The 22,806-nt window shown below is 40.6% G+C and overlaps 2 protein-coding genes across 2 annotated transcripts; both read left to right on the top strand.

Annotated features, from left to right (window-relative positions):
- The first annotated feature begins 667 nt into the window (after positions 1-667).
- minpp1a (multiple inositol-polyphosphate phosphatase 1a) lies at positions 668-5,710 on the top strand. The gene is made up of 5 exons (XM_085799877.1): positions 668-1,339; positions 1,441-1,635; positions 2,675-2,772; positions 3,640-3,770; positions 4,276-5,710. The coding sequence occupies exons 1-5, from the start codon at positions 760-762 to the stop codon at positions 4,649-4,651; spliced, it is 1,380 nt and encodes a 459-aa protein (XP_085656003.1). The 5' UTR covers positions 668-759; the 3' UTR covers positions 4,652-5,710.
- A 3,958-nt stretch (positions 5,711-9,668) lies between these two features.
- On the top strand, positions 9,669-20,920 carry LOC146973381 (bifunctional 3'-phosphoadenosine 5'-phosphosulfate synthase 2-like). Its single transcript, XM_085799874.1, has 12 exons — positions 9,669-9,704; positions 11,978-12,092; positions 12,244-12,479; positions 12,567-12,705; positions 12,876-12,994; positions 14,658-14,771; positions 15,648-15,759; positions 17,249-17,454; positions 17,772-17,907; positions 18,983-19,251; positions 19,342-19,571; positions 20,027-20,920. The coding sequence occupies exons 1-12, from the start codon at positions 9,678-9,680 to the stop codon at positions 20,166-20,168; spliced, it is 1,845 nt and encodes a 614-aa protein (XP_085656000.1). The 5' UTR covers positions 9,669-9,677; the 3' UTR covers positions 20,169-20,920.
- Positions 20,921-22,806: the final 1,886 nt, after the last annotated feature.

The raw sequence follows: 22,806 nt of genomic DNA, 5'->3' as shown, positions 1-22,806 counted from the left end.
TTCTCTTTTAAGAATAAGAATATTAATAAGAATAAGAATTACTTTATTGATCCCCAAAGTGAAATTCATTTGTCAGCTTTGTCAGCTCATCTACTATTTGCAGAAGCATTTAAAAGCCTGATGGTTGTTGGTGAAGGATCTTCTGTATCTCTCCGTCTTGCAGCGAAGAGAGGAGTCGTCCACCTGTGCTGTTTTTGTTGTTGTTCACCTCTAACATCTTCAGTGTGCATCTCTTCACTGTGTCAAACCCGGCTCCAATCACAGAGCCAGCAACATTGAATGCACTGATCCTGAAAACATCACTGGTTTAAGTAAGATTTTTTTTTCTTAAATAATTGGTTCACGCTTTTAAATACCTTTTAAATTGATCCTTTGATGTTTTACTCCTTAATAAGCAGCATTTTCGAATTAAAATGTGATTTTAAAAAATGTGTTGTTGTTGTTAACTTGTTTTTATGAGATGAGCTTTCTCAGATAGGGCAAATCCACAGGAAAAGGGATGATGATGAAACTATACAAAGTCACAAGTTTGGCTACTTTCACGATAACAGAGAACTACCGGGTAATAGCCTATTTGGAAATTCAGCAGCAATGTTCAAAGTCCATAATAGTCTGTGTCGCTCCGTTAGAGTAACGGGTTGGCTGGCTGAACAGTCCCGCGTGGATGACGTCACACGTTTTGGGGGGGGTCCGGAGGGTTTATGTACACACACACACACACACGGCCATATACATCACAACAAGCTATTTGGCCGCATCATGCCGATCGTTTCGTGGAAAATCATCGTTATCCATCTCGTCGCGGCGATCAGCATTTCCTGTTGCTTTCACAATGACGTGGACAACCCAGATATTCCGGCGATCGCCAAATATTTCAGTACGAAAGGGAGGTATGAGGAAGTGAACCCGCATCTCATAGAGGACATACTGGCTGTAAACACATCGATCCTGCAGCCCCCGTCGGCGCAATGTCGCAAAATTCACTTGACTGCAATAATAAGACACGGCACCAGATACCCGACGACTAAAAACGTCAAGAAGATGAAGAAACTGTACAACCTCGTCAAAAGCAGCGCCCGTGGGGACAAGAACTGGCTGCGCGAAATCAAGACCCAGTGGACGATGTGGTACACTGACGACATGGACGGCCGACTGGTCCAGAAAGGTGTGAACGACCACAAGCATCTGGCCGTCAGGCTGTCCAAGCTGTTCCCCTCACTGGTGTCCGAGGAGAAGCTCCGAGGTGGACTCATCAAGTTCATCACCAGCTCAAAGCACAGGTGTGTCAACAGCACACTGTCCTTTAAGGCCGGACTGACAGAGCTGTGGGGTATTAAAGGTAGCCTATCACCATGGTAATCATCACACCATCACTTTTTCTTTTTTTTTACCACTTAGATGCATTTGAAGTAAATGTTTTTCCCCTTTTTCTCCACCCAGATAAGGAGTTTGACCACGCCGTGAACGATGCTCTGATGAGGTTCTTTGACAAGTGCACCAGATTTGTGGAGGAGGTCAGCGACAACGCCACGGCTTTGTCGGAGGTCGACAAGTTCAATCGGGGGCCAGAGATGAGGAGGGTCCAGGAGAAGATAGCAGACCTTCTTCAAGTCCCATACAATGACATCACAGATGGTCAGTTGTGGCGGACTCCTCAGATCCTTCATTTAGGCCGAACACCAAGTAGTACAACATTAGATGATACTCAATTACAAACAAGAGTCCTGTATTCAGAGCTTTAGGTGAATGCACACACATGCACTGGGTTTCTTTCAAGTGTATGAACACAGCACATTACAATAGATGAGAGCTTGTTTATAGTTTGCACTGAGACCTATCAGTACTCCTACATTCGTATATGTACACTTATATATTAGCAGGTTTGTGATCATTTGATAAAATACAACTATATGTGAGCAGAACTGTCAAATAAGTATAGAATAGAAGAAGCACAAAGTATAAAAAGGAAATATTAATTTAATGCATAAATATCCAGACTTCAATAATATTGAGTCTAGTACAATATTGAATATTAAATGTACTACTTAGTGACATTTACAGATTTGTATCAGTGGAGACAAGGTTATTTAGTATTTCATTAGATATCAGAGTTATAGATATTTCCTGAAAGAGTGCTCCATTTAAATCTATTCATTTGTCATTGAAAGAATGATCTCATTCACTTATATTGAACTTTAAATCAATATCATATCTTTCTGTATTCAGCTAATCTGCTGTGCGCTTAGTATAAGACTTCTCGGTTACACTCACAGTTATTGAGTGCTGTCTACAGTTCCCCAGCCAAGTTATCATCCTCTCCTAGAGTCTCCCAGGGAAATTACCGTCACATATTAGATCCTTTCTAGTAAATTACAGAAAATGAGGGGCCCCGTAAAATAAAGCATTAGCAATGAAACAGATTCACTGGTCTGCAGAACATCTCATTGGTCATACAATATTTCACAGTGATTATCTGCACAGTAGGTGGAGCTGTTTTCTTCTTTGAAAATGTCCACCAAGACCTGCACCAAGTTAGTAATCCATTGAACTTTAGTCGTTTTCAGGTACACTGAGCCCTTTTCCCAGTGTTCTCCTTTGTGTTTATTTTAAATGCAGCCTCACGTGTCTCATTTCACTACTTATTAACATTTTTATTGCAACCTGTCTCACACAGATATGGCTGAAGCTGCGTTTTATTTGTGTGCATATGAGTTTGCCATCAAGACCGTGAACTCCCCCTGGTGTCAGCTCTTCGATGAAGTGGATGCACTGGTATGGGCCTCAGCTATTTAATGATTGCGTATTTTAAAGTTGCAGTATCATCAAATGTCACCTTTATTCACCTTCAGCTCAGATTCTGTCACAAAGGTTGAAGGAGATGTTTGTGGGTCAGTAACCAGAACATCTTGTTTTCACTAAATACATTCATTGTTAATCATTTATCACAATGTGGACAAATAAGATGCTTCTTTAGCAGTGGATGTTTTGTTTTGGTCTTTGTTGTTATGGTCTCTAGTCAAGTTGTCCACAGTTTTATCACAATGATTCACGAAAATCTACCAGTAGCACTTCTGCAAGAAACCATAAACCTCAAGAGGAACAAAAAGAAAACGTAACAAAACAGACCTTTGTAGTCCTGTGAGAAGTACCTGTCACCATTAAGCGTAGACCCATAACTAATGTGAAGAGTAGTACCTCCAAAGACACCTTATTGGATCAAAATGACAAATGTTATGTCAAATTTATTGTTTGTGTAGGTAGTGGCTGTAAATTAAATTAAGCTAGAGGCCCTACACAGTATTACATCTGTTGGTTTAGTTAAGTCAGAGAGAAAGAGAGAGAGAGAAAGAGAGAGAGAGACCTTACCTACTGATTGTTTTAGAAACATGAATTGGGTAAGGCATTCTCTGCTGCCCCAGTATTCATTCCCTGGGAAACAGTTTGGTATTATCCATGTCACAAAGAGTGTTTTGTATCTTGTGTTACTCTCTGACCCAACACTCAGGTAGCCTGAAATGTTACCTTGCATAAGAGAAGAACACTGCAAGATTTTTATCTTTTTTTCTTCTAAAGTCCTGACACAAAGCCCCCATCCACATCCAGACTACCTTCTGTTTTGTACTTATCTTGCTTCATCAGGTTTTGGAGTATGCAAATGACCTGAAGCAATTCTGGAAAAGAAGCTACGGTTATGACATCAACAGCAAGTCGAGCTGCATCCTCTTCCACGATCTGTTCAGTCGCCTGGATAAAGCAGCCGACGAGACCAAGTGAGTAAAACTTTATGTTCAGAAAGGCTCATAAAAGTCACATGTGGTGCCCTGATATAGTTTTGTTTTTGTCAATCCCATTAAAAACAACAACAACAACATGTTAGTACATCTCTTAATATTTTGTGTGACAGTATGTACAGCAGTTGAGAGGTGTATGGGTGATGAAGATAAACTGTGGTGAAAATGTGCACTGTATTAAAAGGAGCATGTCACTAATTAACTTTTAACAATGGTTTTCAATGAAGTAAGACCCTTGTAGTGACTGTGCAGGGACAAGTTGTCATGGACACAACGTACTGTTGGATGTTAGACATCATTGTCAAAAGTGTTGGCAGTTAACTCATAAATTGATTAATTAATGAAAAAACGATCCACAATGCTTTGTTTTAGGTTAATAAGTGTCCACAGTGGTTCAGGCTGAACTTACAACTAAGCTATCTGGATAATGCACCTCAATACATTTTTCAGACTTGACACTGACGTCATCTATGTTATTTGTCAGGTCTGGCCAGCAGGTGACGGAAGCTGTGACGGTCCAGATCGGCCACGCAGAGACCATCCTTCCACTGCTCACCCTGCTGGGCTTCTTCAGGGACAGTGAAGCCCTGACATCGACCAACTACGCCACACAGACCAACCGCTTCTTCCGCACCAGCCGTATGTTGCCCTACGCAGCTAACTTACTCTTAGTGTTGTATGACTGTGGGGGAGGTGACCTGAGGCTGCAGCCGCTGCTCAATGAGAAGCCTGTGACTTTCCCTGGTTTGACCGCCCAGCAGGCCTCCATGCCGCTCTACCAGGAGGTCAGAGAGCACTACGGAGAGCTGCTCCAAGGTTGTGACTTTGAGACTGAGTGTCGGCTCTTCAAACAAGGTTGACCAGGTGCATTGGAGAAGAAGATATTATAACGCTTTTATTGTGTGCAGTGAGACTTGTATTCAAATGGGAGCATCTCAGTCTGGATGTTTCTCCTATATAAATCAACACATCACATTTTAACAGCAGCAAATAAGGCAGATCTGGTGACATTAAAACACAGCATGAGCCCAGGCATTGAATTTAGTTTCAAATTCATCAGCACAGTATTACAATTCCTTTATAGAATATTTTTTCATTGTTGCATAAAGAATATATTTTTGGAGTGTACACGTTCTATATGCCCTGCATATGAACTCCATATATCTCACGAATCTCTGTACTGTGTTCCTCTTTCTCAAGAAGCACTTGAAGCATTTCCTGAACTGAAGTCTGCTGCCATTCGTGGCTGCTAGATCGGAGATTGTGTGGTCAGTGTTACATAATATATCCCTCACAAGTCATTTGACATTTATACTGACATACTTTGCAGCTGTTTCTGGTAGCCTATATCCTTACAGCCATCAGCAACTCTGATATTGATGACTTTTTGGTTTAATTCAACTTATGCAACATACCTCAACTTTGTGTCAATGTCATGTCATCAGCAAAATATAGTTACCCACACATCTACGATTACACTACTTCCTGTTATGTCCCTTATTCTGATATAAAATAGAGTATCACAAATCTGGTGGTTATACATACAGTATGTCTGTATGCTTTTTTAAATCATCCAGCTTTGTGATTGTGCCAAAAAGAACAACTTTTGCTTTTCATTCACATTTTAAACAGATAGATTAAAACCTGTCATTGGTGACTCACTCACTTAAAACTACAAGTGGCTTGTTAGCAAGTGAAAAACCCATTCATTAACCCGTGTAAGTGTCTGATTATGAAACAAGCATTTGCCAAAGAACTTTATCTTGATAATCTTTTATCTTAATATCTACTGCATAAAGCCAACGATGTACAAACTACATTCTTATTAAAAAGGGTTATTTTTTTCTGGTAATAAATACCACAGAAAGATGATGATGGAGTGGATGTGTTGTGGTAGCATTAATAAAATACTGACAAGATGTGTTTTCCACCTGTAAAAGGACAGTGACAAGGCTCTAGCTGACAAACCAAGGAGACATTGGTAATTAGTGTGAATGCTGTTAATGGTGTGGGTGCTGGTCATCAAACCGGTCAGCTTTTTCTGGAGATTACTGGATACATAAAACTTTTTGATGTTATTTAAAATGTTTAAAATATTTCACATTTTCTGCATTTAAAAAAGTATTAATTATTAACTATTTATTAAAACTCACAAGGAACTGGCAGGGGAGAATTTGACAAGGAAAATGAGAAAACATACAGGTTAAACACCCAAGGGAATGAGACAAAGGCGGTCAAATCAACACACTGAAACACATTGGGTAATCACAAGAGGGAGGACACAAGAAGACAAGACAGGAACCTCAAAATAAAACAGAAACTAAGGACAGGCCATGACAGAAAAAAGCAGGAGTGCCTCTTTTTTTAACTTGCACAAATTTCCACAATTTTTACTCTGGAAACGTCAAAATAACATGTTCAAGAAGGTCTTGCAGTTTGGATGTTACATTTCTTGGTCCATATTAGGTACAGCTTTGTCTTAAGTTAAAGGAGTTTGAGAGGTTTGTAGACCCCTTTCTCCCATACATGTGTATGTGTCCCTGTGTCACACTGTAAAAACTGAGCTGGTAAAATCACCAGGGCAACCTCTGAGAGCAGGCTGACACACAAGTCTTTTAGACAGAGTGATAGGAAGATGGACATAACGTCACATAGCGTAACATCATGTAATGTAGCCAGTATATCGGCAGTTTGGCAACATTTCATTTTCTGTCAGGTGTGTGGACATCTATACTGTACTATACAGTACCTTAGCTATCACCCTGAGCACACACACATTAGATTCAGACCAGGATATTGACTGTGGTTGATTTACACTCAAACATGCCTCATGGCCTTATGTCTTCCACTTGCTATATTGGCTGACACGATAACATGAGTGAGCACATCTATACTGTCCTGACTTTAAAGTAAGTTTAACGTGGAACAGACCTATTGTCTGAAACAGTTAGATGACGTGAGTGAGCACATCTATACTGTCCTTGCCTTCAAGTAAGTTTAACTTGGAACAGACCTGTTTTACCACCCTGAGCAGTTCTTGGTACAACATGCCTGTTAACACCTCCACATTGCAAATTTTTTTGGAGTAGGCTAATGAAAAGACCTTGGTGGTGAAAATGAAATGGCTTGTCTTTTCGTCAATGGCCCTGCCCGGTACGGTGCTGCATGCCATTATTGATCATTAAAACTGCTTAAAAATTTCCGGATATGACAGGGAACACAGCCTGAATGCCTCCATATGCTAATATTCAGCATCAGCCCCCATGTGGAAATAGGAAATACCATGTTCCAGTCCTACACTTTTGACCCAATCCACAGGCTGCACGTGTGGCGCGGCAAATTTCGATCCATCCGCCATGGAACATCAACTCATAATAACTCACATAGTCCAAATTGGCCAAGATTTGGTTTGTGTGGTAAGAGTTCACCTTTGAACACATCTGCCTGCCCATATTTGGTTACATTCACAGTACCACCTAATGGATGAATGAAACATCACATTTCATAATGATATTCATGGCTCCCAGCAGGTTGTTCTCCTCCTCTTCTCATTTGGTTTACAAACACTTCACATCTTATTATTTTGTGCAAATACTGACTCAGTGCCACACTCTGACAGGAAATGCCTTTCTTTAGTTTTTTAATGACACTCATGCTGAATACACCTGCACACCTGAAATGAGGTCAGGGAGTGGTTTTATTTTCATACATTGTCGTGTCTCCCATTATGTGTGATGACACTCTTCAACTGAACAACTGCATACTCACATGAGTTCTACTCACAGTGCCACCTCCTGAAGACGGGAGGTAACTCTTTACAGACAATTATTTAATTACCATTACACTTTCCCTCTATTGTCTCATTCACAGACAGATACTTGCTTGTTGTGTGATCTCTGGCTCCACCTGGGAGATTTAATGGACAATACAGATAAAATGCAGTACACCATGCCAGCTGCCATATGGTCCCTGCAGACCACTTTAACGATGGCGTGCCATGAGCTCCCTGCAGGACAATGGACACGAGGGCCCATTCAACACTGCTTGCAGCCTTAATTGTTACTTAAAGGTTCTTTTGTACATTCACCAACACCAATTCACCAACTTCACCAATTCACCGATTTTTCTCTCTCTCTGACCCGGCACGTAGATGGCGGCGCAGCCTTCTCACACCTAGCAGCACCTTGCAGCACTGGACACATACTACTATGACTGATTGAACTTTTCAATTAGCCATTGTGGTTTAACCCCAATATACAGACACACCCCCATAGACACACACACCTGAAGGCTGCATACACAATAGACTTGTTAATGCTAGACATATTGACTGTAGCGTCAGTAAAACATTTGGGAGTTTCTTTTTTTGTGTGATTAAATTCTAATGAACAAACACACACATAGTTAAACAGCTCCTTAATTTAGTGTTCAGAGAGAGACAATCTTGTGTCTGTCTGACTGGCTCAAAGTGTGACTCTTGATATTAAGGTTGTGGGCTTGATTCCCACTGACAGAGACCCTGTAGCTATGATGGAGCCACAGACTGAAGCCTTGTTTATTTCTCTCTGCTACTTGATCTGTTCTTGTGCATATCTTTTTTTCTTTTTTTTTTCTTTAAACATCTTCAATAATGTCTTTCTATTCAATACATCTCAGTTTGTTCACCAAATGAAGATTTTAGGATTTTGAGCTTCTTCATGTCCTGACTTAAGCTGTTCCACCCACCACAACTGTTACACTTTAGCTTGAATGATTTAAACAGTTCTTCATTCTTTTCAGTTGCTTGCTGTTTATTGTCACAGTTTTCAATATAGTACAACAGACTTCAATTTGTATAAAGTTTCCACCTACTATTCAACAATTCAGACACTTTTCAACCACAAAATTCAACCTCCTTCTTCAAATCTTCAACTATTGCTTCAGCTTCATTAACATGGCAACAACTTCAACTTTTCCAACTCTCCAAACATGACACTTAAACATGCAGGATTTCTTTTTTTTTTTTTTTTTCAGTATTCAGCTTACAAGTTCTATTTTCAAGAAATAGCTCCAGCCTTTAGTATTCACAAGCATTTTCTTCAAGAAATGCATAGTTATTACAGAAACGCATTGTTTCATAAGATGCACAAGTAATATGGTTAATCAACTATAAAATGACTTTAGCTGCATTGCCTACATGTAGGCTAAAACCTTCTCGTTGAATATCTTTAAAGGCTTAATTAATGTTAGTGGGTTTTATTACCATGTTCTCCCACCTTAATATTAACTTCCTTAGTAAGAAGGTTAATTACTCTATCTGTGAAGCACTGTGTAACTCTTTAGCAATAACATAAAGTAAGTGGGTGTGTTTCCAGGCAGAAGACTGCAACCTGCTGCCATTTTCCATAAAAGTAGCCTATAAATTAACACGACCTATATTTGTGTTTTAACCTATATAATTCAGTTAACAGCTGATTCACTTATGGCTGCACCAGAAAATCAGGCTGTAACTTTAGCTGAGTGTGACATCAGTCAGTGGCAAAGCCTGTGAAACGGTGCAGTTTGGTGAGAGTAGAGAGATAAACTAGTGCTGTTAATTTAATCCGGCTGTATAAGAGAATCATGCCCAACCTCCGAGTGGTCCTGCCGGCCACGGTGCTCGGCCCCCGCCGTGTCGTTCCGCCTGAGTATTGGCTGCTATCCGGCACATTATGCAGATTTTTGGACGTAGAAAGGAGGAGGGCTCGCTTGAGGCTGGGCCAGCGAAATGCTACGTGTCTTGGTAGTCCCTTTTAAAAGCCCATCGACTCGTCTCCTTCGGTTATTACTGTAGCCTAAAAGTTTCCGCAGGTTGCGACTCGAAGCGAACGAGCGGTCCTTTGGTCGGTGTTACTCTTGGTGTGCGAAATGTCCGGAGTGAAAAAGCTTCGTACGGTGAGTAGATATGGGAGATAGAAAACGGGAAAAGAAGTGTCAGGAGAGCAGGGAAGAATGTGTGAGGAATGTGCTTTAGGTTCATAATGTAGCCTATGTGTCATGTCAGGGTGTTATTCATAGATAGTGCTGTGATTTCCACTACTCAACATCTGAATGTGCCAAAGCTGTTGACGACACTCTTTTCCACAGACGTCTGGGGCAAGACAGCAACAGCAGCAGCAGCGTAAAGTTGGCACAATAGGAAACTTTTTCTCCTCTATAAACTAACTCTGGGTCAAAATTTTCTACATCGCCATGTTCACTTTTTTTTTGCCTTTCTTAGTTACTGCAGCTACTAGGTGTGATGGTTATAGAGACACGGCAGGGCTCTGAATAGGCTGGTTGTTGTAGTAACGTATCCATGTCTGTTTGGTCCATTCATAACATAGGATGTCTTGTGAGGGTGGGGGAGAAAGAGGCCACTGTGAGATGGCAGACTGATGCTGCTCACTTGGACAGCATGGCAAGTTATCCTTGGAAAAAAAGATGAGATGAATCAGACATGTTATAGCTATGATGTTGCCTAAAATTAAAAGCCGTGTGCAACTTTGTAGATAATGCATTTCCACCTTATAAACTAGGGTATCACTTTTCACACTCACTTTTCTGCAATATTATGAATTGAATATCCATCATTAAGCGATGACTGACAATTTAAAACTTTAAAACTTTTGGATATTTTATATATGATTATACATTAGCCTATATGACGGAAATAACAGTTAGTTGTGGCTCTAGAAATCAACTATCATTATACTGTTTTGTGGGTTATTTTATTCACCCAAAATGTTAGTTATTGTGAAAATAATGTGACTATCCACATTACCGCATGTAAGTTCCTTTGAGACATTTCAGACTGCCTTTTTGTTTTGTTTTTTTAATCCTTTTTATCTGTTGTGATTTCCTGGGAGGGAGGATGTAGGCTGAGCTGGGAGTAAAAGAATGGAGTTACATAACGTCTTTCAGATTAACAATAACACAAGTTTACATGTTTCATACACAGAAATTCAGCTGGAAAATGTTCTCAACAGTCTGATTAGATAAAAAAAAAAGAAGAGTGAAATAAGTGAGGGAAAATGGTTTAAATATGATGAATAGTATGAGGTGAAAGGGTGTTTTTTGATAAAGTCATGTCTGCAAAAAGTTTTCTTCTGAGCAAACCCACATTTTTTTATCCACCAAAATAAAACATCATGTTCCTGGGCACGCTGACAGTACAGTGTGTGTCTATAGTGGGAGTCTGACTAAAGGAATGAAGTTGTTCCTATGTCAGGAAGAATGCAGTTTGTCTACAGCTAATTAAAGGAGCATACACTAATTATGGAGCATATTCTCACCATTGGAGCTTATTTAATATTGTTTAGTGTCAGGGTGTCAGTTAACACCCTTAAAACGAATGTCAGGCCAGAGACCATTGATATGTACCCAGCTGAAACCCAGCAAATTTATGGAACCACTTCTCAATAAGGACAGCCATAAAGAAAACATTATGCTCGGACTGAAATACACCTTTGTCTTGTGTGTATGTGTGTGTTAGTGAAAGAGCTCCTTAAATGCAGATTGTCATATGTAACATGAAACCCAGTGAAAGCAAATATCATGTTTTAACTGCTGTCGTACTGGGTGGAGGTGTGAAGGACAGGTTGTTGGCAAAGTGAAACAGTGATTGAAAGGAGGAGGGAGGAGGAGGAGGGTGAGTAGAGGGGGGTGTTAATAAGCAGAAAAGTCAAGCCATGGGATGGATGTAAGGAGGGAGAGTGGGTGCAGAGGGCAAACGTGTGGGCACGAGCACTGCCACATCATCGCTGGGCTGCAGGCAGCACACTGGACACATTGTCCAGTCAGTCCTCTCCCTCCCTCCTCTACCCCTCCCCTACTAGAAGTCAATACAGCCCCATTTATCCACAGCCTGCTCCACATCGTCACTCTGGGCAGGGCGTGTAGAACCACTGATCAACACTAACCAGTGGCGGAGCTCCAATGTCTCTATAAAGTGGCCTGACATGACACAGCAATAAGTCTCAGGTCTGAAGACCCTGTGTCTACACTTCTTTCTTCTCACGTCTGTGCTAACAGTAAACCCACACACGCAACCAGACCTGGAAGACAAAGAGGAGTTAGGATGTGTGTGATGCACTTGTAAAGTTAATTACTGTTTCCCTGTTTTCTGTAACAATAGTATGAATCACTCCGCTTTGCCTCTGTCTGAGCCTGTTTTTCTTCTGTTTCAGAATCTCAACAGGTCGACCAACGTGGTGTACCAGGCCCACCATGTCAGCCGGAGCAAGAGAGGCCAGGTGGTGGGCACCAGAGGAGGCTTCAGAGGCTGTACCATCTGGCTCACTGGTAAATCTTTCATGTCTTGTATGATATCCACCTGTTAGTCATGATGGGGCTTATTACTCCTACACACACTAACCACACACTGGAAGAAGTTCATTCAACCCACTCCCCCCATCATGCTTATACTATATGTCTCATTACATTTTCCTACTAGGTTTGTCCGGCGCTGGGAAGACAACCATCAGTTTTGCCCTAGAAGAGTATCTGGTGTCCCATGCTATTCCTTGCTACTCGTTGGATGGAGACAACATTCGCCATGGCCTGAACAAGAACCTGGGCTTCTCCGCCGAAGACCGCGAGGAAAACATCCGGCGCGTTGCGGAGGTGGCTAAACTGTTTGCAGATGCCGGGCTTGTCTGCATCACCAGTTTCATCTCTCCGTTTGACAAGGTCAGAAAACAGTCCGCTTTCATGTGACGGCGCACACGCAGTTGAAAGTGTATTTAATTGAAATACATGTGTTATTCTCCTCCACAGGATCGCGTGGAAGCGAGGAAGATCCATGCGAGTGCTGGGCTGCCATTTTTTGAGGTGTTCGTCCATGCTTCTCTGGAGGTGTGTGAGAGCAGAGATGTAAAAGGACTTTACAAGAAGGCTCGTGCTGGAGAGATTAAAGGTCTGTGGAAGAATAAATGTTCCCTGTTCAACTTGCCACCACTCTGACTTATTCAAATGAAATCAAACCCTTTCCACATCCACGGGGCATGTGGCTGTACAAGAAGAAATGGACTGAGTGGTTACAGGGTATCACTGACATTTATCTTATTGTTTTACATTTATTTCCAGGTTTTACTGGGATTGATTCAGACTACGAGCGTCCTGAGGTACCAGAGCTGGTCCTGAAAACAGGCGAGCTCACAGTGAATGAGTGTCTTCACCAAGTACTGGAGCTGCTCAGGGACCAGGTGGGTGTGACAGACCAGAATTTCTGTTTCTCTCTTTCCCAAATTCTTCAGAAACAATTGACATTTTCTGGAGAAAGAAAATATAGATAGCTCATAATAGTTTAGTCACAGGCACACACATGTTTTATTCTGGGTTCTAAATATTAATATCGTGTCAGTTCTGGATATTCCAGTCCAGACATGAAGAATTTAACAGGAAAGAGATGCTGGAAGCATTTCTTTGATGTTCTTTCCCACACTCGCATGATTCCCTACATCATCGCTGTAGTCAGATAATAATAGTGACAGTAGTGTGAAACTATGGCAAGTCACTTACAAGTCAGACTGAAAAAAGTGTGACAAGGGCCACACCTGTCAAAACTGAAGTATTGGGTAGTGCAGTGAACAGCTGTATGCACAGATTTGAAGGATAATACCAGTAGGTTTGCTTCTGCTGCCAAGGGTCATGCTTTGTTGGTGAAGTGCACTTAAGCACAGACTCTCTTCCCAAACCTTGACACTGAGGCACAAGTTATTTACTTTATTGCTGTGTTCCCTGTAATTGATAAATATGGTATAAATATTTAAAGCAGCAGTTGAGAACAGAGACTCAGATCTGTGATTGTAACATGCAAAGTGGCGCTGAAGAAGCAAAAGATCAAATGTTGTGAGTAAGTCAGCAGAATCAGTTATAAACATGCATTTACATGCATCTGCTGCATTGCATAACAAAAGTCCCGAGGCAAGATTTGTAGCAGTCTTGTCACAATACACTTCCATGAAGTTGAGTCATGGCCACATTTCTGACTGCTTCACCATGTTTTGACTAATTCACTTCATTATTTGGAAACCTCTCATGTAGTAGTGGGAGTAAATGACAAATTTAAACTGTCATAACTGACGTCAGTTACGATCACATCTTGAAAGAAACTGTTGAGTAGGCAGCTGGTAATATTACTATATAAGAGCAAAGTTTATTCACTTAAGCATGGATCCCCTTTTCATCTGTTCAAATCAAACAACCACAGAAAGTTACAAATATTTAACTAAACTGCAACGAGCTCAATGAACTACTTGGTAGGATAAGAAACAATAACACCCACAAGGACAAAAGAACTAGATAATAGATAGATAGGTTTTATTTGTCATTCTTATGCGTCACATAAAAACGAAATTATGTTTCACACATCCACCGTTCGAGATCAAGATCAGTGCATTAATTTCAACAATAAATAAGTAAAACATGTATAATTAAAAACAACATATAAAATGAATGATCATAAATAAAAGAGAATAAAAATTATCATTAGATAAACACTCTAAAAAAAAATCAGTTTATGCAATTCACATTCTTTTGTTAAGGAGTCTGATCACTGTGGGGAAGAAGCTGTTCAACAGGCGAGTGGTTCTTGCTTTGATGCTTCTGTACCTTCTTCCTGACTGCATGATTGTGAACATGCTGTGAGAGGGATGTGTGGGGTCCTTTAAAATGTCCTCTGCTCTGTACACCTTCAGATTCTGAACCCTTGGTTGGATGAAATAAATAATTAGAGGACATCATTTTTGGTTGTGGGAAATTGTGATGTGTGCCTGTTTGACATTTTATGACATTTAAAAGACCAAACAATAAATTGATGAGTCATGAAATCAATCATCATATCCCTCTTTTCACTCTTGTATGTAGAATATTGTACCAGGCGAAATCATGGAGGAGGTGAATGAACTCTTTGTTCCGGAGAACAAGCTGACGCTCGCTGTGGCTGACGCAAACACGCTTCCCACCATCAGCATCACCAAGGTAACCCACTGCTCCAGCATATAGGCTTCTTTTTTATCACACGGCAAATGGACGAGCTGCTCATGATGAGCCCATAAACATGCTGCCCCATGTGGACCCTGTGTACTAACGACCACTCTGGTTTCCCTGGGTACCAATAAAGACATAAAACCTTAAGAGGAGACACAAGCACTGAAACACACACTAATGGGATTGTCTTATCAAATCACCATTCAGCTCGGTTCTCTGGAGGTGACTGGAATTTCATACCAAGCATTTTATTTTGCAACATTTTGAGTAAGGTGTCACTTTAATTTCTCAAAAAAACAAAAAAAAAAAAATCCATAGATGTACAAAAAATGAATCGACCAGTCAAGTAAAGGTAATAAGTATAGGCCACATATAAGTCTTCTTTAGTCAGTGTCTGTACCATGCATTAAATGCATTAAACTCCATCCAAAGTCATCTGATCAGTAATAATTAGTTTGAACACATGTTGAATATATCTTCAGTTTTTTACTCATCTAAAGCTACATGTACAACGTTTTATCTCAGAACATCTCACTATGGTTTATTGAGGATATTAATATTACTGATCATAAAGAGCAGCAGCAGCCACGTCTCATTCAGACTCAGCACAATGAGGCCTCTATACTGTGGAGGTCATAAGGTTAGAGCCAATATGTGAGTTTAAAAGAAAGCAGTTTGTCTGTTTTCCATTCTTCCAGGATTCTTCTCAGTAGCAGAGTTCATCGAGCCTTTCATTCGTAGTGTGATTACTGACTTGTTGATTAATGTGTCAACATTCTCAGTATATTGAATGTCAAACATCAATGCTGTTGACACACGTCTCCCTTTCAGGCTGTTGATAATGAGCCATTTATTCTTTGTCCACAGTTGGATCTGCAGTGGGTGCAGGTCTTGGCAGAGGGCTGGGCCAGTCCTCTGAAGGGCTTCATGAGAGAGAGAGAGTTCCTCCAGGTCTTACACTTTGGCAACCTGCTGGATGGTAAGAGATGACTGAGCTGTTAGATACACTCCTCTTGTGAGCTGCCTGCCAGGACATTATCTCTTCACTACCCAGGCTTACAAGGCAGCAGCAACAGTTTGGGAAGTATATTTGTTGGTAGAATAAAAAAAATTCAGTATCCAGTTTATTTTGAGATAAATTTTGTGTTTTTTTCAAATTGATTGCACCCTTAAAGGGAAATTTCAACGTTTTGGCAAAGTCGCCTATTCCCATATTCCCTATAGTCTTACAGGTAGGTTCATTACCTTATTATTATCAGTGCAACCTGTTTTGAGATCAGCTGGGCAGACGTGAGCTCTGCACGGCGCGGAATTTCCGGGCTTTCCCTAATCAAACTAGTCAAATACACAATCCAACAACTCCAAAAAGCTCTCGTGGACAAGTTGTGACCTGCACATTTGCCATGCTTTGAAATAATAATAGAACGTAAGAGAGGGAGTTGTTTTCGAGGTAAATACATATGAAATATGAAAGTAGTTCCGAGTATTTACTTCATGTTCAATTATTCGTTATTATTTCATAGCGTGGCGAATGTGCAGGTCACAACTTGTCCACGAGAGTGTTTTGGAGTATTGTGGATTGTGTATTTAGTTTGATGAGGGAAACATAGAAATACCATGAGCCTCCGTTGCGTTAGCTGAGCAGCTCACGTCTCTGCCTAGGCAATGGCAATAGGCGAATTTGCCAAAATGTTGAAATGTCCCTTTAACAAATTTACTAAGTACCTCCTGGTGGCTGTACAAGTACCTCTTGGAGTACAAGTACCTCCTGTGTGGGAATCAACACTCAACAACATTTTTTTTTCCCACAATCGGTTTATTGGTACTTTCAAATAGAACAAATCAACATTACAGTAACACTGGTCACAGGCAGGCAGGATAAAAACAGTACAGGACCAAAAAAAAGAAGAAAGAGAGGACAAAAACTGAAGAACAAAGCCCAAGACAAAGACTAAAGACAATCAATAGCTCAATAACATAGCATTGTAAAGATATTTGAATCATATCAGTACAAAATAAAGTTAAAATTTAAATATACAGTATAGCTGTTGATCAGTCCCAGCTCTGTCATGTCACAACTTTAATATTACTACCAAAATAATGAGTTAACTCTGGAATAGGTGGAAAGTCCAGCTCTTGAACATGCACAAATAAGGGGTCCCACATCCTGTAAAATTTTCTAAGGGAGTCCTTCAAAACGTATCTGATCTTTTCTAGTCGAATGAAATTAAGGACTTCTCCTATCCATAACGTGTGCGAAGGAGAAGTAAAGTAACAAAGGCTATAAGAGCAGCTTCTGAGGAGGAGAGTGGTGTTGTGAGGGGAATCAACCCTCCTAATCTTGGGTTGTGATGACTGTTACATACACAGCAGCAGTTGTTTCTTTAGTGCAAATTACATATTTGAAATACGACTTAATATTTGCCTCGGTTCAACATCTAAGATCTTTACATCCTCTTCTGTCTCAGGTGGTGCCATCAACCTGTCTGTTCCCATCGTCCTGGCTGTCAGCAGCGAAGTCAAGCAGGAGCTGGACGGCTGTGCGGCCGTAGCTCTGGAGTACCAGGGTTCGCGAGTGGCGATCCTCAGGAACCCCGAGTTCTATGTGCACCGCAAGGAGGAACGCTGTGCCAGACAGTGGGGCACCACTTGCCCGCAACACCCTTACATTAAGGTAACAAGGCTCTCGTCACGTCTTCGGCACACACTGTTTTAATTTCAGTGTCTGCCAAGTGATTGCGCTGCAGGCGGCAACTTCTCAGCACCCAAATCATCGTTTACTTTTCTGTGTCAATATTGAACTGCTACTTATTGAGGAGAAGCAGCAGTAGTAGAGTTAAGTCAACAGAACATTAATCAAGCCAGAGGAAAATATTGAATAATTCTAGTCGGTTCAAAGGCAATGATGATTAATACTAATTTCAGTTATGGTTAAATATTTGTCTGTTAAACACAGCTTAACTGCTATTCTCTGATTATGGCCTTGTGTAGATGGTCATGGAGGGAGGCGATTGGCTGGTGGGTGGCGACCTGGAGGTGCTGGAGCGAATCAAATGGAATGACGGACTCGACCAGTACCGCCTCACTCCACAGGAGCTCAAGCAGAGGTTCAAAGACATGAAAGCAGGTTAGAAAAATCCAGCCTACTCACAAGACTGCAGTAACAATCTGAGATCTGAGACAAAATGGCGAATGATTTGTTGTAATCAGCGACCGGTTGCTGCCCTCGAAGAGATAAAATACCCACATCAAAGGGTTGGAAGAAGTCGGTGAACATCAACATGAATGTGATGTATTTAGCAGTGAACCATTTGTCTTTCAGAAAAACTTGACAAAGGACCAGATGAATAAATAAAATGGTAAATGTAAAAGCTGCATGGTGATGACTGTGATCAGTGCAGACACACACACACACAGTGGTGTCTGTCTGAAAAGTAATGAATGTGATCACCTTGTTTTGTTTTTTGGTCTCTCACTTTTTCACTTTGATATGAATGCTGTGCTCAAGACCAGGCCCTTTATTATTTACCTACACCACAATACAGTATATAGTCTGGTCGTGATTGTTTTTCAGCATTCTTGAGTTTTTGTTGCTGGTGCAAGCATGTTGTGATGTGTACAGAATGGATTATGCTGATGATATTCTGTGTTTTCTTATTTTTAACAAACACTATGAAAAGACAAAAGCCAACGATATCCATGTCTCTGTACTTTCCCAAGGAACTAAACCTTTTCAGACAGTCCAGGTTTAGTATACGTGTGAGTAGTTATGATGTGATTGAAACAAAATAATGCTCAAGTTCATAGTTGTTGTTTCACCCAGTGCAACGCTGGTGAGTGTTTAATAGTTTTTGGACATGGTGGAGCTCAGTGTCACACAGAAATGATCTGTGTTGACGGTACTTGTTGGTAAGATCAATTCATCGCTGGTTTTTGTCTTCTCAAAGGATTCGCTGATGGTAAGAAAAACATAGAATATCAAATTATTTCCCTTAATACAATCCAAAGGGAATTTTGTTGCCAAATTTGAGAAAAGAAGTCAATTTGAGTGACGTGAAAGGCATGATGAGCATGTTTTCATATTATGGGCTGCACAAATCATGAAATTCAACAGCTCAAACAACTGTAAAACTGCTGTTATTGCTGCAAACAGTCTTGTTATATGAACTTAATTTTGTGATCCTCCACATTGTCCTCCTTAGATGCAGTATTTGCATTCCAGCTGCGTAACCCAGTCCATAATGGTCACGCCCTGCTGATGCAGGACACCAAGCGTCGTCTGCTAGAGCGAGGGTACAAGAACCCGGTCCTCCTGCTGCACCCGCTGGGCGGCTGGACCAAAGACGACGACGTGCCTCTGGACTGGCGGATGAAGCAGCATGCTGCGGTCTTAGAAGAGGGCATCCTGGACCCGGCCAACACCATTGTTGCCATCTTCCCCTCGCCTATGATGTATGCTGGACCCACAGAGGTGCAGAGCAGTAACTTATTGAGTCGGACAATCAGTAACACATGTGTGATAGATTATTAACCTTCACATCTTCCTGTTTCTTCTGAACAGGTGCAGTGGCACTGTAGAGCCAGAATGATTGCTGGGGCAAACTTTTACATTGTTGGCCGGGACCCAGCAGGCATGCCTCACCCAGAGACTAAACAGGACCTTTATGAACCCACGCACGGAGGCAAGGTCCTCACAATGGCCCCAGGCCTCACCTCTGTGGAGATCATCCCCTTCAGAGTAGCCGCCTACAACAAGACAAAGAAGGCTATGGACTTTTATGACCCGGAGCGGTGAGTGAAGAAAGATTTGCAGCCACTGGGATTGACGTCCAGTGAGCACAAAAACAGGAGCAAACGAAAGGCAAAGTGCAGGAGAGGTTTTTTTTTCCTTATATTCGAATGCATCGCCACGTTTTTATAGACTTGTGAAACTCTGATGTAGCGTTACATAACATCCTCCTACACACATTTGTACGCTCAAATATTTTAAACAAAAATATGAATTTCACAAATATGTGATCCGTCCACGACCCCGTGTCCTATCCTGTTGACACTGCAAGCAGATTACAGGATGAATCTCCCAAACAGCTCCCAAACCTCTGACAATGTGAATTAGGAAGCTGAAGCTACATTCAGTATGTTTGTAACTAGACATTTCTGTGTTTTCTCTGCAGTTGTAATTGTGGCCTCATCATAAGTCCTCAACACTCGTACTGACTTGTCTCACTCCCGACCCTCTCTTTTAGGAAAGCTGAGTTTGAGTTCATCTCTGGAACCAAGATGAGGAACCTGGCCCGGAGTAAAGAAAACCCTCCCGATGGCTTCATGGCCCCCAAGGCCTGGAAAGTGTTGGTCGATTACTACAGCTCTCTTCAAAAGGACGAGTAATCAACACAACGCTCAGATCATCAGCAGTACTACAAAATCATAAACATAGTTCTTAAAGGGGGTTTACTACATTTCATCCATCCCTTCGGGAGAGTTTTACATATTTTATTATATCTTATACAATAAGATGGTCATTTAGAGTGACAAACCTAGATTGCTATAGATAATGAGTAATTCTGGTTGGGGTGGGTACTTTGTCATCAACAAATCAAAATGATTTATCTTAAGCAGTACATTCTTACATTCCTATACAACTACGTGATTTATAAATCCATTATGATGTTTATTGCATTATTAACTTAAGCTATGTATTTTAATAAATTAAGCGTAACTTGAGATTTTTAAAATTTTATATTTTAAGTTTAGCAGCACATCCCAAGAGGGGGAAATCATTTATATATATATATATTTACATGTAATATCTGAAGGAACCATGACAAAAAAAACAAAACATGTAGATTTCACTTTTTTTTTTGCATTTTAAGACAGTTTTGTTACTGTTTGTCAACTTACCTGTATGACCTCTATGAAAGTTCCATGCAGTTTTATCACTACCTACGGTGCCTCTTTGTTTCACATGTATGGATGTTAATTAATTCATCATGTTAATGTCTCATATTATTGTGAACTGCAATACAGGTTTTTTTATAATGTGAAAGTGCCTTTCTCTCAAATGTCTGCAAAACCTGCAGTTTTAGGAAGATGAAAATGAGATTGTAAAATGCAGTAATAAAGGAAATTATTTGTTATTATGACTCAGTGGTGAGTGCCTAACATAGATATTACGGTATGTACTGTAACTTTACCCAGATACTCTTCATTGAGATGGATTTGAAATGTTTTTCTTGTCCGCCATACCTCTGTCCTGATGTTGTCTGTGTGCTGCTAGTTGCATGACATATCTCTCATTGCCATCTGTCTGTACAAGGTGCACACTTATCAGTCTGAGGTGAAAGTTTGAAGTTGTTAGGGCAGTGTGGGATTCCGGGGAGGCAGGGCCGATGTTACAATGCTGCCCTCTGTTGGCAAGAACGGGTAAAGGACGAACAAGAACAACTGCATGATGAACTACTACTTTAAGTGCATTTAAAAGGCCACAGAGACTTTGTTCATCTGACAACAGGAGGTGGGTTTGATGACTGCACTAATCACCACCATCGTACTCACTGAGACTTGACCCAAAGATAATCCTGTGTCTTACACTGTTGTCCGAAAAACAGTCAGATCTTATGTTTAATGGAGAGTTGATTTGGATGAGCAGCAGTCAACAAGAGTGGTGATGCTCTTTAAGATGGTTTAAATCCTGCTCATGTTTGTTTGCATTGGAAAACACAGGGTTTGGCTCTGGACAGGCTTTGCCAGCTAGATCTTTTATAACAGATTAAGGAGATCCTGAGGCGCTTTCAAATTACACTTAAGAGATGGTCGAGTGAACTTGAAGGACTGATTAATTTTGCCAGTCATTAGGCTTTAAGGGCTTACATTGCTATGAGATGAGTGTTCTTCTATGAGGAGAACCAGTCTCCCCTGTAAGAAGCAGATTCCTAATTAGCCTTACGTGGGATCAGATCATTTAATCTGCAATGTTCCAGGTAACCCCATTTAAATCTGCTGAACTGCACCCTCGGTGCTTTATAAAATCTCCAACATCCAATGTGTCACGTCACTCAGAAATGACCAGGGCGGCCACAGGTGTAAATCTCTTGTGTCCTACAGGCCTAATATTCTTGAATATAGGTTAACCTGATTTTAACGCCCAAAAAAGTGCTGTATCATAGAAGCACACAAGGCACACCTCTGCTTGCATGAATGCTGACTTGAAAAGCTTCTTATTTAAATATGAAAATATCAATTGGCTATCACAGGTTTTTATCTGAAACAGTTTACATGGCTGCAGGTTGCATTGATGTAGGTTAATTTGGGCTTCCTCAACTCCAAATATAGGCTGATGTTCTCACACAGTGCATTAGGAGATTATAAACTCAGTTATTTTGCATTATGGGGTGATGATCATGCATGTGAAGCCATTCTCATTATATGACTAGATAGGTGTAGTGACTTAGTGACTTTTGATGTGGTGGAAATGGGTCTAATTACTATTTTTGTTGATTAATTTCCCAGTCTGTTTCTCAATTAATCACTTATTCGTTTATAACATGTCACAACATAATTAAAATCCTACATTTAAAGTGACACCTTCACATTGCTGGCTTACTTTTCTTTTCTTTAGTACAAAAGAATGATGAAATATAATAATTTAATCTAATCATTTTTGGCACCACCTAAAATACCAGTTAACTTTCCATGGGTCAGCTAACTGACTGGTTGACAGTTCCAGTTTCAGTTGTAATTTATATGGACGTATTTCTCATTGTATTATGTAAAATGTGATGTTTTTCTAATTGCTAGTCTACCACAGTGAAAACAATAACACTGCCAATGCAATTAACAACGTTGGTATTATTTAGTATTGACTATAGGTTTTTGCTTGTACGTTTAATAATGTTAATTTATCGATGTAATCATCACAGTATATGTATTACGGAGTGGCACGTCAAAAGGATATATTTGCGACAGCCTGAAATGACAGTTTAAACCGCGAAAAGTGACATTATGTTGGAAACTTCCCTAATTACAG

The sequence above is a fragment of the Trachurus japonicus genome, chromosome 15 (assembly GCF_045865225.1).
Source record: "Trachurus japonicus isolate A0001 chromosome 15, Traja_1.0".
NCBI classification, from domain to species: Eukaryota; Metazoa; Chordata; class Actinopteri; order Carangiformes; family Carangidae; genus Trachurus; species Trachurus japonicus.
Note: the sequence above shows the minus strand (reverse complement) of the source record. Positions and strands in the feature narration are given on the sequence as shown.